Source organism: Dendropsophus ebraccatus, chromosome 6 (assembly GCF_027789765.1).
Source record: "Dendropsophus ebraccatus isolate aDenEbr1 chromosome 6, aDenEbr1.pat, whole genome shotgun sequence".
NCBI lineage: Eukaryota > Metazoa > Chordata > Amphibia > Anura > Hylidae > Dendropsophus > Dendropsophus ebraccatus.
Genome location: NC_091459.1, coordinates 106,362,985 through 106,382,017, shown reverse-complemented (window position 1 = coordinate 106,382,017; position 19,033 = coordinate 106,362,985). Strand labels below are relative to the sequence as shown.

Genomic DNA, 19,033 nt, shown 5'->3' with positions numbered 1-19,033 from the left:
TTTTTAAAAGTTGCGGCTCTTGAAAGGCATGAATGGAGAACAAAAGTAAAACACAGCCAAGTTCCTAAGGGATTAAATCTATAAAATATGCACAATCTATGCGTTTTATTCTACTAAAACGCTACTCATATGCTGATGCATCCTGGTCCCAAACTACAACCATTCAACTAGAACTAAGTTGGACTTGTCTTATTATGATAATCTGATGAAAGTCTGCGTGACCCAGACGTCCAAAAAAGTGATTCTCTTCCAATACACATCCTGTGTAAGCAATAATAAGGGAACACGTCTTTCATCTCTTGTTTTTGAAATTGCATTGAAAGTAATACAACATTTGGACGGCAAACTTTTCCATTCTCTTTCAAGTCTGACCCCTGTGAAATCCGAGGCTCCAAAGTAGAGTTGATTAAGAGCAATCATTATGAAGCTTGCTGGAGCTGTCTTCTGGGGCATCATGGGTGATAGGGGTTTGCAGGATAAACATTATTATAACTTCGGCTGAAATTCAGGGTGTGCACAGTCTCTGTGTGCAGTGGCAGATTTTACATTGTAAGATGAAACAAATTTCACTGACAGCTAAATTTTTCTTATAGATCCAGAGCTCATGGTCTAGTTATTCGAAATTACTCTATTTAATGACAGTAAAGCACAATACAAGGCGAAGTAACTAAATTGCAGCTCATCCTCCCACTTTGTTTGTTATGAAAAGTGTCTGGAGCGCACAGCGGGGGGGACACAGCGGGACGGTATATGTACAGGGGCAGATATATAGGCAGAGACGGACGTTCTTACCGCCTGCCATTCACTCACCTTTCCCCATACATTTCTAGTGTATTATTGCTTGCTAGTATTCATAGAAGAGCTGTAATCAATATGTCTTATTCACCGCACAGTCTATTATTCTAATTCCGTCCTATGGTATCTCAGTGGGAGAAAACCGCATTATTTTTTATTAAAAGTAATTTCAGAAATACAATAAGTGAAATGTTTTCTGCTGAATTGTCGCCTTTTACCCTTATAAGCCATACAAGAAAACTAATTACAGGAATAAAGACCATTTCACTCTGATCCGTATGTTCTTATGTTCTATTTCAGTTGGGTTTGTATCATAGAAGTGTTATTGTTGTCCTGTTCCCCATACACGTTATTGCTTCATCTAGAAAGTTTCAAATAAAGGATCAACTATTTGGCCAACATTAAAGGGGTATTCTAATTTAAAACACTTGCCCCCTATCCTCAGGATTGGGATTAGTTGTCAAGGGATCCAACTATTTGGACCCTCTGTGATCTCAGTACCTAGAACCCGAGTTCTTATAAGTCTCCCTTTATAGTCTGTATACTGAGCTGTTTTTGGGCAGCTCCATAGTCAATAAATACGCAACACCATTCCATGGTTTGGTTGGGGCCCCCAAAATTCTGGGAGGTTCTGGGAGGTCATCTACTTTATATGCTCAAGTGTTGACTGTCAGGGAGGGAGAAAAGAAGCCATTCTGCCTTTACCAGGGTATTTAACCCCTTCATGACTGAGATCATTGATGCCCGGATGTCCGGGTCAAATTAATGCAATGTTCCTCCCCTGCCTTCTAAGGGTACTATTACACCAACAGATCTGACGACAGATTATCTGCCAAAGATTTGAATCCAAACCCAGGAGTGAATTTGAAAAGAGGAGAAATCCAGTCTTTCCTTTATGACCTGTTCTCTGTTTATAGTCTGTTCCTGGGTTTGGCTTCAAATCTTTGGCAGATAATCTTTCATCAGATCTGTTGGTGTAATAGTACCCTAAGAGCCATAATGTTTTCATTTTTCCACCTACAAGGCCGGTTGGGATGTAATTTTTTGCCCCATGATCTCTAGTTTTTACTGGTATGATATTGATGTAAAAAGAAATTTTTGATTTGCTTTTTTAAAAAGTTTTTCTGATATATTATTGAAAAAAATAAGCAATTCAGTTTTTTTTTTCTTTGTTTGCTCTGTGCATCGTTCATTGTTATATTTTAATAGATCGGACAATTCCACACACTACAACATATAATTAGAGATAAGTGAACCTCGAGCATGCTCGAGTCGATCCGAACCCGAACCTTCGGCATTTGATTAGCGGTGGCTGCTGAAGTTGGATAAAGCCCTAAGGCTATGTGGAAAATATGGATATAGTCATTGGCTGTATCCATGTTTTCCAGAAAAACCTTAGAGCTTTATCCAAGTTCAGCAGCCCCAGCTTATCAAATGCCAAACGTTCGGGTTGGGATCGACTCAAACCCAAACCCGGTTCGCTCATCTCTAATTTTAAACTGTATAGTCTGGAGGAAAGAAGAAAAAGGGGGAGACATGACCGAAACCTTTAAATATGTTAAAGGACTAAATAAGGTTCAGGAAGGAAGTGTTTTTAGACATAAAAAAATGAACTCAAGAACAAGAGGACACAGTAAGAGGTTAGTTGGGGGAAAGATCAGAAGTAGGGATGGTCCGAACCCGCCGAGGTTCGGGTTCGGATGAATCCGAACGCTTGGCATCGGATTCCCGCTGTCTGCCCGCTCCGTGCAGCGGGCGGATACAGCGGGAGGACCGCCTAGAAAAATTGGATACAGCCTATGGCTATGGCTGTATCCCATTTTTCCAGGCGGTCCTCCCGCTGGATCCGCCCACTGCACGAAGTGGGCAGACAGCGGGAATCATTACCGAGGGTTCGGGTTCCTGAACCGAACTCGGTTTGGACCATCTCTAATCAAAAGCAACGTGAAAAAAAAATGTGTGTACTCTGACCTGTCCTGACAAATAAGAAGGGAGATACTAAAGGGATACTAAAAGGGTAGACTAGATGGATCAAGTGGTGTTTTTCTGCCCATAATCCTCTATGTTTGTATAGTTATACCTGCATGGCGGCAGTTCTGTATGGCATGAAGAGAAGGCCTGTCAGGCAGCACTATTCTTGTTTTCAAAATATTGGAAATCACAATGAACCCCATTATCAACGGGAGCCGTGAGGCACCATGATGACTTGCTGTACAACAGATAAAAACCATGGCACCATAACTTTATCTAGCTCTGCTCCTAGACATAAGCTACATATCTTCCGTGCTTCTGTTAACCACGATAACATTGGATTATTAATATTTTATATTATATAACAACTCTAAGACCTCAATGATTATTTGAAGCAAATCAAGAGTCCCTACACAAAGCCATTCATCATTACAATGTAGACCGAAGATAGCTGGGAAATAGCTGGGAAATGATATAGCTGTCAAATAGCTAGGAAATGACACCATTTGATCTCTACCCTCTGCAGAGTGAGATGTGGAAGGGTCCAGTGTTATATCTTCACATCTTGCAAATACTGTTCCAATGATAGAATGATGACAGCTAGGGCCCAATGTTGGATCATGGATGCCCTAATTACCATTTAAAATATTCTGATCTCAACTACTACAGTTACATTTGTAGGAAATTGTCAAGTTAAATTTTTTTTTGCAAAAACATTCATTTAGCAAACCTGCCTCCTTCTCCTGATATCCCTGCTCTTTGCCTACAATTGTTGCAAGCTTGTTGTCTAAGTTTCTGACCACCACTCTGGTCTAAAAACAGTTGTATGATTGGTGTATGTCAGGGAGACATATCAAAAGTTTTATTGGTCAGGGTCTGAGTATTCAGGGCATACCGATCCATAGAACATGCTGGGTGACAATTATCTTGCCATGTGCTCTTTTTCCCCCTCTCTTTGTCTGCAACCTTGACTTGTCCCATAGAAAGGCAAAGAGCAGGGAGTGAATGCGCAGCACACAGAGTTTTCCAAGGCCATTTTCCTGATCAGTCCGAACTCTTAGACCCCAACCAATCTAAACTTTTGATATCTCTCTCTGACATGTTAAAACTTTTTTGACAGTGCCCATTTAAGGGAGGGAAGGTAACCCTACTCCTTAGCAATTTCCATTATTTATATTGTAGCACTAAAGCTATAATCTAGTGTTGCTTCAATGTCTATCTGAACCTCTTGACTTTCTTATTTTTTATATTTATGAAATAACAAGACATTCTTTTCCAGCCTGTAACTTCTCCGACCTTATAGCCATACTTGTCACAGGCCAGCCTTAAGGGATTGCCATAGTGCTGTCTTTGTATTTCAGTTTAAATGCAAACCGGGAAACCGCAGCGAAGACAATTTACCAATAATATCTCATTTAGTTTACTTTGCCTCCTACAACCCCATGACTCCTTTCTATAATTCATAGATTCACTGACTGCAGAGAAGAAAATTATACATGAAAAAGCAAAATGAAGTAGACGTGTTTTGATTTGCTGTTGAAGTGCAACTGGCTGGCGCATACTAAATTCCAGGATGAGAGCCATTCTCTATACTCTGGCTTCATGTACTGTACAAAGCCGAGCATCTGTATGTCCTCAGAACACCTATTGTTCCATAATTTGCAGCTGCAGGCACTTCATGTGCCACAATACAATGTAACAAAGCAATTACATTCATTACGTACCTAGTCACCCAATATATGTAATTCACCTAATATTACCTTATTTAGTTTTTCCTTCCTATCTGAAAACTGGAGTATTTTCCTTCATTTGGGTTGTGTCATCTCATGGTGACCCTCTGGAAATTAGATGTGCTTCTATGTTCTTGAATGCGGCCACCATCTCAGGTAGTAGAACTGAGATGTATGATGAAACTGTACAGACTTTTTCACAAAAGTTCTCCCCAAGGGCAATAGATCATACAATGGCAGTTATTGATGATGTTTACACATGAGCGAATAGGATGAGCCATGGCACACATTCTATGGCTAAGAGAGGCCGGCCGTTCTGTGACCCGGCTGGGTCACGGAATGGCTGGTATCTGAAAAGATCAGCCACTCGCTCAATAGTGTGCTCTGACATGGTTTTCTGTGGCCGATATTCACTCAATAGCGGCCGCAGAAAACTGACATGTCAGTTCTTTGAGCCGCCGCTATACTATGTGTATATGCTCCGGCCGGGATCCCATAGAAGATAAGGCAGTGTGTCTTTTTGTACAAAGTACAACCGTTGTTGCCGATTGCAACAACGGCCGTACATTTACGAAAAGATACGCTGTGGGAACATAGCCTATGGCTGTATCCATATTTTCCTGGCAAAATTTATCTTCTCCAGCCACCAATAATCAAATGCACAGCGTTCAGGTTTTGCGAACATGATCTTACTGTAGTTTTTCTTATCTCAAATGTTGATTGTACAGCTCCTGTCACACAGTTATAATAATGGAGTTTTGTGATGAGAGGAAAGGAGTGTATGTTCCTGCCACATTGCCAAAATGAGAGGTATCCTTTATGTATTACAAAAATGGATTATGTAAAAAGTATAGAGCATTTATGTTTTGTATTTGCATTTGCGTGTGTAGTGTCCCACTACAGGTGGTTTTTCTCCTTTACACACCCAGGTAAAACTAGCTCTGTCAGGTGCCACAGTTAGTGCATTTAGCTGCTGTGCCCTACTCCAGCCACTAGGTGTCTCCCCCCCCCCCCGTGCACAGCTGCAGGTGAGGAAGGAAGGTTTATGCCCGCTGCACACGCTCACACACACTTCCTGTATAGCTCAGTCAGTTCTAGCCTGGCTCTAGGCCAGTGAGGAGGTGTAGAGTCTAGTTCCAGCTAAGGAAGAGAGAGGAACTATTATCCAGTGTGGGAGACTACAGCAGCCATGTACTGCTGAACTCAACCACCCAATCCTAGGGTGACCAGTGTTACAGGAGTAACCTCATTGCCTTGCTGTGGATTCCCACTTTAGGACAGTCACCTCCTTAAGAAGGAAAGAGAAAAAGGCTGATCTGCAGTAGAGCACAGATACAAATAAGCCGCTCTTTATTAACTATGCTCGACTACATAGGAAAGCTCCTGCACCTCACACTAGTTCACCAAAGGTCCGGTGCCTGTGTGTCGGGGGGTGTTACCACTCCTGGTCTCAGTGACAAGTCCAAAACACTAGAGCCCGCCGGCTGGTTCAACACCAGTAACCAGCTCTGCGGGCCACAGCATGTGTACTATTTATTTTGCATTTGCTAATTTTAGAGTGTCATTTTTCACCATTGAAGTTGGAGTTCACAGTTTACTCTTTGCTGTTACACACTTAATGTACCCCTGCACTACCACTGTGTCTACCAGCCTTTATCACTAGGGGGGGGCATCATTACAAAATAACTGCTGTTATTTTGCCTAAAAACATGTTGTGGGAACATAACCTGAAAGTGATATTAGGGACATCTGGCGGCACATGAGCAGAACACACAACCATCTTGTGCAGACACAACTACATTATAGTGCAGTGACCCTGCACAGACACCACTTGCTGTACACTATATATTCAGTTTTTACACTTGCAGTCTGGTTTGAGAAAGGTTCGAATTCTAGACCAAAACGTCACATATGGTCTGTGGATTGAAAATGATTGATAAACTCTTATGTTATGGAGCAAAACAACAGGGTGCTGAGTTTCTGTCTATACTGAATGGTAAAATGTCTCAGCTGAAATTACAGCCAGAGAATAGCATTAGAGCAGATTGTAGGATAACAAAGAGAAGCCAAGGAGAGCAGCGGGGGCTATTGTAATATTACTGTGTATGCACCAAATTACTATTTATGTTATTTACTTTTAGATATTTCTATATTTCACTCTCATTTTATTTGGCTGCCATTCACCCAGTAATTTAGTCCTTCAGAACTAGAACATTACAGATTCATTGTTCTTCAAAAGTGAACTTGTTTTTAGGATTATTTGAAATGACGCCTTCAGGTTCAACTACCTACTGCCATGGAGACATCATGTTCTTCTCAGTCTCATTCAGAGATTTCTAACAAACTATCATTCTTATTTGTATACAAAGAAGGATACATGTCATGCCCAACAGATTATAACACGTCACTGTCTCTTTAACTCCTTAAAGGAGAACTCCGGACAAAATCTATTTTTTAATATGTCATTAGATAAGCAAAGTTAGACAAATTCCTAATGTACACTTATTAGGGGAAATGCACATATAGTATAGTGCTATTTACTAGATCAGGCAGACTTCAATTTCTCAAAGAAAAGTGATGTCACGGCCCAGGTCTGTATACCTGAAGGGTCTGGCAGGGGGGCCAGTAGCCAGTATATGTAGAAGTATAGAAGTAGAGGCCTATGCAGAAGTATATGTAGTGCAATCATCCCCATCCACAGCCCCCTACAATGCAGCCGGTGAACCCTTTAGTTACCCTCTATACCGTTCCCACCTCCATCCCCATGCTGCCCGGTGCCCACTCAAGTGCCAGCCTCCCTCCCTCCCCATGCTGCCTGCTGCCCACTCATGTGCCTTCCTCCCTCCCCATGCTGCCTGCTCATTTGCTAGCCTCCCTCCTTCCTGTGCTGCCTGGTGCCCACTCATGTGCCTCCCTTCATCCTGCCTGCCCTGTGCTGCCTGGTGACGTGTAGTGGGATGAGTGTTCCTTACGTGCCTTCCTCTATTGGTCCCTGTAGCCTCTCTTCCACTGCAGTAATTGATCAGTGGAAGAGAGGTGGCAGAGACCAATAGAGGAGGGCAGGTAAGGAGCACTCATCCCACTGCATGGCACCAGGCAGCACAGGGCAGGCAGGATGAAGGGAGGCACATGAGTGGGCAGCATGGGGAGGGAGACACATGAGCGGGCACCAGGCAGCACAGGGAGGGAGAATGGCACATAAGCAGGCACAAGGCAACACGGTACGGGAGGGAGGCACATGAGTGTGCACTGGGCAGCACGAGAAAAGGGAGGCTGGCACATGAGCAGGCATCGGGCAGCAGGGTGAGGGAGGTACATGGGCAGCACAGGGAAGGAGGGAGGCAGATGGGAACTGGATCGATGGAAACTAAAGAATTCACCCACTGAGTGGGAGAGGGCTGGGGACGGGGATGATTGCACTACTTATACTTCTGCATAGACTTATAATTCTACAGTATATTTCTACATATACTGCACCCCCTGCTGGACTCAGGTATATAGGCCCGGGTCGTGACATCACTTGAAATTGAAGCCTGTCTGATCTAGTAAACTGAGGGAAATAGCACTATATGTGCATTTCTCATAACTAGTGTATTGTTTAAAGTGACACTGTCACCCCCCTTTGTGCATTCTGACTTCTCTACACAGGTGTAAAGGGTAAATTTAGCAGTTTTCACACATTATTTTATATCATACGTCATGGTGCTTGTTCCAGTAAAAGTGATCTTTTATGAACTGCTGATTGTGTTAAGTGGGCAGGGCCTCGCGGCATTAGCGCCACTTAGCCACGCCCACAACGACACCGTTGGCCTGACCTAGAGGGGGTGGGGCCTAGATCTTTAGGCCAGCCTGTTCCAATGGCTGGTGAGGGGGTGGGGGCCAACGGTGCCGTTGTGGGTGGGGCTAAGTGTCGCTAATGCAGGCCCTGCCCACTTAACATAATCTGCAGTTGATAAAAGATGACTTTTTACTTAAACAAGCACCATGACGTATGATAGAAAATAAGGTATAAAAACCACTAAATTTACCCTTTACACCTGTGTAGGTATGTCAGAATGCACAAAGGGGGTGACAGTGTCACTTTAACTTTGCATATCTAATAACATATTAAAAAAAAAAAGATTTTACCTGGAGTTCTCCTTTAAGGACTAGGCCATTTTTGTATTTTTGTGTTTTTTTTCCTTAACCTCTTAACGACGCATGACGGGTATACCCGTCATGCGGCCGTTAAGAGTAAACCGAGAGGGCTCCCGGCGTGAGCCCTCCCTGCAGCGTGCGGTCCCCGGTTGCTAAGTGCAGCCAGGGGCCGCGTGTATTAGCCGGCGTGGCCGATCGCCACGGCCGGCTAATTAACTATTCAAATGCCGCTGTCAAAGCTGACAGCTGCATTTGAATAGCAGCTGTGCCCCCTCTCCCTGGTGTCTCTCTGCGATCGCGGAGGGGAGATCCGTTCTAATGAGCCGGCCGGGGCTCAGCGTCGGAATGACGCTGATCCCGGCTCGGCAATCTATTCAGATGGTCTGCAGCAGACCATTATAATAGAGCACCGATCTGATGGATCATTGCTCTATTATATACACAGGATTGACCTCAATGGGAGATCAGTTCTGTGTATATAGAAGTCCCCCAGGGGGCTTCATATTACTGTAAGGGAAAGTTAAAAAAAGTGTTTTTATTAATAAAAAATCCCCTCCACTAATAAAAGTCTGAATCACCCCCCTTTTTCCATTTTACAAATAAAAATAAATAAATAAATAAACATGTTTGCTATCGCCGCGTGCGTAATCGCCCGAACTATTAATGTATCACATTCCTGATCGCACACGGTAAACGGCTTAAGCGCAAAAAAATCCCAAAGTGCAAAATTGCGCATTTTTGGTCGCATCAAATCCAGAAAAAATGTAATATAAAGCGATCAAAAAGTCGCATATGCGCAATCAAGGTACCGATAGAAAGAACACATCATGGCGGAAAAAATGACACCTGACACAGCCCCATAGACCAAAGGATAAAAGCGCTATAAGCCTGGGAATAGAGCGATTTTAAGGAACGTATATTTGTTAACAATGGTTTTAATTTTTTACAGGCCATCAGATACAATAAAAGTTATACATGTTACATATCGTTTTAATCGTAATGACTTGAGGAACATATATAACAACTAAGTTTTTCCATAGGGCACACGGCGTAAAAATGAAGCCCCCACCCCACCCCCAAAGAAAATTCACTGCGCATATAATTTTCTTCTGGTTTCGCAGCATATTTTATGGAAAAATTCAGCCTGTTATTGCGAAGTACAATTAGTGACGCAAAAAATAAGGGCTCATGTGGGTCTGTAGGTGTAAAATGCAAGTGCTATGGCCTTTTAAGCACATGGAGGAAAAAACGAAAACGCAAAAACGAAAGTTAGCACGGTCCTTAAAGGGTTAAGGCATTCTGAGAGCCTTAACTCTTTAATTTTTCCAGCTACAGGGGTGTTTTGGTTTTGTTTAGTGTGGTACCAATTGTACTTTGTAATGACACCCTACATTTTACCTTAAAGTACAGTATGTGTTCGCCTCGTTCATTATGTGGTAAAATGTACATATTATTAGTAATATATAGGCCAAGACATTCACAATGATACATCATTTGTATATATTTTTAGTTTTATGTTTTTTATGCTTTTGTAAAATCTTTTGCAAAAGATTGTTTTCAATTGCCATATTCTGATTCACATACCCCGTGCAGTAGGAATGTATATCTATGATCCTGACTTCAGGAACTTACTGATGTATGTGGGACCGCTGCAGTGAGAGCTGTCCCGTACACATCAGTGTGTCCGGGTCTGAGGATAATGAGAGGCATCTGCGATTCTGCAACTGTCTCTCATTAACAACTTAAACGCCGCAATCTATAGCGATTGCGGTGTTTAAGGTACTCAGTGACAGGACAAGTCATGCTGAAGGGGTCCCGATTGCTTGTACCAACGGGGGTAAGTCACTTCCGTCCTGTCGGATCGGCCATCAATGCATAGAGTCTGCTCTCAGGCAGGCTCTATGCATAGATCGCAGATAACACTGATCTATGCTATACTATGGCATAGAATAGATCAGTACATGCAATCTAATGATTGCTGCAAGATTGCTGATTTTTTAAAAAATTATATATTAGAAAAAAAATTATAAAAAGCAATCAAAATTTTTCTGTTACACCAATATGATATTAATAAATAAAAGCTAGAGATCATGGCTCAAAAAATGACACCTCAACCAGCCCTGTAGGTGGAAAAAAAACGCTATGGCTCTTAGAAGGCGGGGAGGAACATTGTATTAATTTGACCCAAATATCCGTGCATCAATGGGCTCGGTCCTGAAAGGGTTAATAGTTCAGGGAATTACGCGTGAGACAACATCAAATATGTTTGTTTACAAAAACAAAAACACTTTTATACACTTCTGCAGCCCCCCTCCCCCCCGGTAGGGGATTTGTATGAGTAATAACTTGATTCCTCATAGTGATCCATTTTACCAACAGTTGATTGCTTCAGCCTGCTAGGCTGAATCAATTGCTGTGCCAGGCAGACCCAGGTGTTTTTGACCTGCACTGACAACACCAATTTGGACCACTCCACCAACAATTAAGTCCGGTCAAACCATTTAGATGCTGCTGTCATAGCATCTAGTTGGTTAATCAGCTGGCATGGACAATCACTTTATGTCGGCTATGAGCAGTATCCCCCCCCCCCCCCCCGCTACTGATAGCAGCTGGGAGGCGCCATGTATGGAGTGGGCTTGGGTCCTGAATCTGCTCGATAAACTGTTGATGGCCCCAGGACGAGTGTGCTTAGTATGCTGTATTAAGTAAATATAAACTAAAACAGCTAATACCGCTAGCTCTTTTACTGTATAGTTACTTAATACAACATATTTTCATTCTAGTTTTGCTATTTTTAGTTTATAATAGCAAAACTGAAACAAAAATATGTTGTTTTATGTTAATACATTTTTCATCTCTACAGCTAAACCATTATTTAGCTGTTCAGGTTCGATTCACGAATATTCGCAAATTTGCGAAAAAACTTAAAAATTGTAACCAACCTATAAAATAGAAAATTATGATGGTTATTATTTCAGTTATTATTATTTTAAATATATAATTGCATCTGATTTTCCCCTGATTTTTTTTCGTAATACGCTGCAGTCCAGGACCCAATTTGAATTTGAAGCGCTTCTATAGGAAAGTCATAGCCGTGTATCAGCAGCACCACAGATTTGGAAATGCAACAGAGAATATAAAAATGATTCTTGTACTCACAGATAAGGGATTGGGGAGATAAAGGTGACAAAAAGTTATAATTTCATATATCAACAAGCAAGTAATATACTGTAAACTATAAAAAAAAATGATGATAAAATGTATCAGGCAGTAAACTAAGAAGAAAGATACATGAAAGCCCAGTCTCATATCTTCATATGCACATTCCTGATTGCTCCCATGTTTCTGGGTAGATGTAAGCCAAAGGATCAAAGCCACGTGAAACCAAGATCTCTGTTTTTGTATTTTTTTTTTTTAAGTGATACACTGAGTTTGCAGTGTAATACAAAGATGTGCTGACAATACTGATACAATCCCTATGACCTCTGCTTCTATTTGATGCCTATTGTTTTATCTTTATGCAGAGACTTAGAAGTCCAAACATGAGATTTTTCTTATTTAGGTTTGGCATTTCAGAGTATATAGGACAATATGTGCAGTTTTACACAGTCACTTTCCGATTTCAGTCACTTAAAAGAGTTAGTATAGTTGAGCTTTTAGAATCTTGATGTTGGATACATGGTTCCTGATTTCGGTAATGCCCATATCTATAGTTAGCAGACACTTCAGTCGTAGCATGCCTCCTTTGTTGGACATCAAAGATGGAACAAATACAATTAATCTGTTGTCTGTAAATTTGCCCTGAAAACAATCCTCAAAATATAACTCATCATAGACTTTGGCGTACTGAAATGGCCAACACCACTCTAATAGAGATGAAAAAACCTTAAGCATGCTCGGGTTCATCTGAACCTGAACACTCCTAATTTGATGTAGCCCTAGAGAGCGGCCGTTCTGTCTGTGAAGTTCAACACGACCGGTACTGCAGAACATCACTTTTTAAAAATTGGAATATAGGCACGTTCGGGTGTGCCCGTGTTACAGTTAACCATTGCAGACAATGTAATGTGTGGCCAGAGCTGCACTTTACATCATCTGCACTGTCAACTTTGTTTGGCCGCTATTCAATGAATAGCGGCCGCACAAAATTGACATGTCCGTTTTTTGTGCGGTCACATGGTATTCCGTATGTAGTGTAAACAGAGTGTATACACACCATCAGGGAATCCATAGAGTTTAATGCGACTGGCCTCTTCATTAAATAATGGTTGTTGTAAACCTGCAACAACGGTTGTTTAATGTAAACTTGTGTAATGAAAATATATTGTGTGAATGTGGCCTATGGGTGTATCCATATTTTCCAGGCAGCCTTAGGACTCCATTCAACTACTTCAGCCACCAGTAATCAAATGCAGAACGTTCAGGCTTGGATGAACCCGAGTGTGCTCGAGTTTCGTTCATCTCTACACTGATCATTATCTGAATAGCTTAAGTCAACCTTTGCCGTGTACAGTATGCCATGCGACTAATCCCTATTACCGTATATAAAAAAGATGTTTCTCTAAAAGGAAATACCCTAATCATAGACAGTTGTCAAGGGCAAGGAGTCACTAAAAGCAGTGTTTACTATGAAGAACAGCTCGCTTAGAAAGCGTCCTTTACAATAAGCTGGATGCATGAATTTAGCAGTGGGATCTTCAACAAAGAGCTGTTACAGCCAGGAAATCATCACCACTGTGGTAGACAGCTAATGTTTTTTTTTTTTTTTTTTTTATCTTTCCTAGCAGCAACACTGCAATGGACCATTTGGGTTGTGGAAGGACACATCAGGTCCTCAGAGGAAGAGTAAAGGCCCTATTCCACGGAACGGTTATCGTCCGTATTCGGCCGATATCGGCCGCTACGGACGATAATTGTCCCGTGGAATAGAGTGCAACGATCAGCCAACATCGTTCATGTCGGCTGATCGTTGCAGTCGCTTGTTTTTCAACATGTTGAAAAATAAGCGACTGATATAGCAGCGATCTGCTGCCGTCGCTCCGTTGAATAGGAGCGTCGGCAGCAGACGCTGCTATATCCTATGGGCTGCCCGGATGATCAGCGATCACCCGGGCAGCCCCCCCACAACTCCCCGCCGCCCCTCCCGCACTCACCCGCTCGCTGCAGCCGCGTAGAATAGTGTCGGCAGCGAGCGGGGAACAAGGAGCAAACGAGCGCTGAGAGCGGTCTTTTGCTCCTCTGACGACCCGTGTAATAGGCCCTTAAGGGCCCTATTCCACCGGACGATTATCGTTCAGATTATCGTTAAATCGTTTTAATCTAAACGATAATCAGTCAGTTGAAATGCAGTTAACGATTAACGACCGAACGAGAAATCGTTGATCGCTTTATAAGACCTAGACCTATTTTTATCGTTGCTCGTTCGCAAAACGTTCTCAAAACGTTCGCAAATCGTTTTGCATTGAATAAGACGTCCGGTCGTTCGCAATAGATACTAACGCAATAGCGAAGTAATAGCGAAGAAAAAACTATCGCAAATACGATCATAAGTAACGTTTATCGTTCCATGGAAATGAGTGAACGTTTTCAGGTCTTTCGCAATAGCGGTCGTTTGAGATCGTTAATCATTAACGATTATGCGAACGATAATCGTCCCGTGGAATAGGGCCCTAACATAGACTAACGTCTTTTCATCCAGTATGACATCCATTTGCACTGGCAGGACCTGATTGCAGTCAACCAATGGCATTGTCCAGTTAAGGCTGCAGTAGTAAAGGGGTATTCCGCTCAGAATTAACTTTTAATACTTTGCTGCCTAGGTGCAGAACATAACAAACAGCCTAAGGCTGAGTTCACATGGAGTAAAACTGGCAGAATTCTGCAGCGGAGAATCCCTCCAGCCTCCGTGTCATACTGGCAGTCTATGGGAGGCTCACGCGCCTCCTCTCTCCACCCCTCTCCACTCTGAAGAATTGACACGTCCACTCTTCCCCGTGGAGAGAGGAGGCGCATAAACCTCCCATAGACTGCCAGTATGACATGGACTGCCAGTATGACACGGAGGCTCTGTGCTATTTGTGGCCGAGCTTGACCTGTCACAACATAAAGGGATGACATATGCTTTCCATGTGCCATTATTTTGTGTAATGGGTATATCCCTTTAACTAAACGTACAGTTTTCAGTTGTAACCTTGTATAAAATCATACATCCTTTAAATAGATATCATAGTACACCGTCTACTGTACTGTATATTGCTTGTCTCACGCCGGGAGAGGACAGTAATAATTTACTGATAATGATGCTTGCATTTGTAAATATGTCAGTTTTCTTATTGCTTCAGCAGGAAAAAAACGATGAGCGTTGACAGAGTTCTACGTAGCTGGGATTGATTGTCTTGTTGTATCATATTTACGATTACCCTTACAGTACACGATGCCCCGTCTCGATATATATTCCTCCCTGATACAAATGACTATTTCTGCAATCCTTCTATTGGCTGTTTATGATGAATTGGTGTTGATAATGAATTTTCTTTTTCATTTGCAAGGGATCTGCTGCAGATAATAGAAAGTCAACATAAATCAGAGCAATAGTTAGTATTCAAAGAACAAGCTGTCTGACAAGTTGTACTAGGACCAGATTAATTAAGGGCCTCAGCGATCACAGACTCGGCACAGACCCGGCCCGCTACCAACTTGAGGCAAACTCAAAGCGTGGGATAAGAAAAGAAAAAGTGTCTGCTTTTTGTGCCATACGATTTACAACTGGGGCATTGCTATGGTCTTGGAAGACCAGGGGTACAAACCATAAGGCACCCCATCCTAAAAATATATAGTTATCATATACCATTTTTGTCAATCTAATATTACCACCATGCGATGATGGAATATTACCTCCAAATTGCCACTGTACAAAATGCTCTATACACAGAGAGATATTGCCACTGATACTACTATGTAATGTTTTTAGGTCCCCCTCCCCCCTTTTAGGCTTATAGATGACCAAGGTAGGTAGGTGTCTTCTGTAAGTAAAGACAGGTGTCAACCCTCTAATATCTATTATTCAGCCCCCCTGCCATTGACTATTCTATAACAGCCTTGGAATAAGATCTACCATCTGGGTGGTGGCAAATCACTTATTAAAAAATAACAATTTTTGTCTGGCTTCTCTCCTTGTAATGGCCCAGATTTTGGCCAATGAGATTTCAACCAAAACATGGACCAAAACATCACATTATATATCTGCTACTACCTTTCTACCTCTTATGTACAGTCTGGAAATGAATGCAATGGCACCAGTCACTATATTTGACCTCATGTGTTTCCTACTTTCACTTTGATGAGCAATAAAAATACAAAAATGAATATGTTATTGGAGTGGCATGGGCTATTCTTCTCACTGACATGTGGATTGTAAATTTTCCCACGTTACCCATCATCTAATCCAGGTGTGCAGGACCTTCATCTAACTGCCCTAGTATTGGGACCAAGCTGTGATCTCTGAAGTTCTTTGCTTATGCAGTAATCTGGTGACAGTCTAACTTGTTAAAAAGAAAGGAATTTAAAGCGAATGTACCACTAAGTACATTACTTTGTTTTTTTTTACATGAACAGACCGACACTGTCACGGGGAAAACGGTGGTGAGGTCCTTTTTTTTTTTTTTAGTGAACCGGTTTCTGCAAATGGTGCCAGTCTATTCCCCAGTACCCGCCCTCCCCCCCTGGGGGGGGGATTGTTACACTGGGGGCCAGCGGGCCTGCCCCCTGTGCTCTGGGGCGGGACGGTGCTCAGGAATAGACCAGCGCTGTGTGCGGAAATCGGGCAGTGTTTAAAAAAAAAAGGACCACACCACCAGCATCCCTGTGCCGGCGCCGGTCTGTTCATTTTAAAAATCCAAAGCGATGTACCTAGTGGTACATTCGCTTTAAGCATTAGCTAACATTGTGTGACATTGGAACTAAAATAAAAACATTACATAAAATTTTCTTTCTGACCAAACATTTTTCCATTTGGTTATTCATCCATTTTGGCAAACTGGACAAGTAAATTCAGGGTACCTGGCAAGAGTCTCTACTACATAGGAAAAATGTTTTATGATCGGGGTTGAAAATGAAGCCATCTGACTGTAGAAAATATTCCTCTCCATAATGGTCTGATGGATTTCAAAAATAAGTTACAATATATACTCTTTTCCCACTATATACATATATGTCTGCTTGGCTTTTCCTGCTCTATAAAATCATCTAGAGTATATAGCATTTTCATTGTGACAAGCTCCCTTTAGGGCTATGTTCACACAAGGATTTTCAACAGCCGATATTTGATACTTAAAATAACTGCCGGTATTTTCAGTACCAAATAACGCCCATTGTCAACATACATTGGGCATTATTTAAGTTTAGGTTGGGTGTGGCTATTTTTGAAGGTCCATTGAATTTTGTTGAAAAGAAGGTGAAAGGACATCCTAAAGAAATATTGTTTTTTCTTTACATTGTATAAGCTAATGGCCATTGTTTCCATAGTCTTTAATGTATATCAGTGAGACTAAAAATAATGGCCGTTAAAAGACAGTGTGTAAATATGGCCCAAGGGTGGGTTTTGGTAAGTTTGCCCTCTCCATTGGTTATCCATGTCCCATATCTGAACAGTTTTACACATAGAAATCAAGTATATCAATCTTATTGTCAGGTGTATTGATTCTTTTTTATGTTATTGAACGTTTTGTGGAAAAAAAAATTAACTATTCTGTTTTCACTCTCCAGTTTTACAGATGCTTTGTCGCCCTTCTTCATTGTAGCGGTGTTCCCCAAAGCTCCAGTACTAAATTTTCCTCAAAATCTACTAAGATTTGTTTGGCTGCACGTAAACTACCAGAAAACATCACAGTCAACGCTTCTTCTTTCAAACAACCTACCTCAGAGGAGAAGACTCCAAGCAAAAATACAGAAACAAAACGTGTGACCTACTGCCCAGGAGAGGCCAACAACCAGACATGTATGTTACAGCAAGCACCGCCTATGACTCTAGTAGTTCAGTATACAGAATGACGGCCATTTACATGACGGCCAGGAGGACACTGTAGTGCAGAGTACGCTATCTGCGCCAGGGACTTCAGCAGAACAATCCTACATGGTGTCAGAGAGTGATAAGGTGTATTGGCCTCCCTCCTGTACATGGCGGAATTTATAGGAGGTTTTTAATCTATGAAGGTGATGTCTGTTATGAGATTTATAGAATCAGAGTATACGGTGTATATACTGCATGATTTTGCTTTGAAGCAAGCTTCCAGACACCAAAGTCCATTGCTTATAGATGAACAATGCTGAACTTGCCATTAGATATAAAAAGTATTGCAATATCATAAGGTATTATCAGTGGATGCAGCTATACACCACATTATCCTAATTCAGATGAACAATCAAGGCAACTCCAAAGAATAGAATGATCTCTCCTCTAAGATTAATAACATATGTAACATATGTATAACATATGTAACATAATAACATATGTAACATAATAACATATGCGCATTTAACGAACAATATAATGGGCACATTCGTGGGGAAAAAAACGATAATACAATAAAACAATAATATGTATAATATGCATACATAATAAGTATTTTAAAAATATTTTAGAAAATAAAGCTAAAAAAAAATTACTGCCAATCTATTTTTGATAGGCTGTGCTTTGTACAGTGGTTACCTGTACAGTAAAAAGTGTTGGTGTCCCTAGATGTCTTTATGTGATGTAAAAATTTTATTCTTATAACATGGAAAAACATCAATTCCTGGATTTGTATATGTTTTCTGAAATAATATGCAAAGCGGTTCCTTGTCTTTGTATGTAAAGTACTGACATGCAATGAATGTAGGTATATGTCTATAAAGAAATGTTGTTGTCTCTGATTCCTTGTGGTCAGGCTTCAAAATACTGAAGTCTTATACAAGCAAATAGGGAGGGGGTTTATCATTTGTGGTGTTCATGATGTCGGGCCTGGTCTGTAGAAATTACTTATTATATTTTTAGGATGTGTTTTCAGAATGCAAAGCTGCATAAATGACAAACTAAAATCCTTTGGCTTTGACAGATTTACAAAAATAATAATAATAAAAAAATAAATTACCATGCATTTTTTATTTACTATAGTTCTGTTTTCTTTAAAGGGGAACTCTGGCTGACACGTAAAACTTTAGGGGGGGGGTATAAAAAAAATGCCCTACTTATCTGTCCCGGTGCAGCCACAACGTTCACAACCCGCTGAGAAAAGCCCGCTAAGCCAGTCAGTGACTGAGGCAGAACACTGCTGCAGTCACTGACTGGTCAAGGGGGTAGCGGTAACACTGGAACTGGAGGAAAAAAGAAGACCAGAGGCTGACAGAACTTATGTTTCCATCCT

The 19,033-nt window shown here is 41.5% G+C and overlaps 1 protein-coding gene across 1 annotated transcript in view; it reads left to right on the top strand.

The window, feature by feature from the left end:
• Nucleotides 1-18,754, top strand: part of LOC138794977 (vertebrate ancient opsin-like) — a 90,606-nt gene extending 71,852 nt beyond the window's left edge. The window contains exon 4 of the mRNA XM_069973915.1: nucleotides 17,397-18,754. Coding sequence (XP_069830016.1) covers nucleotides 17,397-17,681 — 285 coding nt within the window. The 3' untranslated portion in view covers nucleotides 17,682-18,754. The remainder of the gene's footprint in view (nucleotides 1-17,396) is intronic.
• The last annotated feature ends 279 nt before the right edge of the window (nucleotides 18,755-19,033 follow it).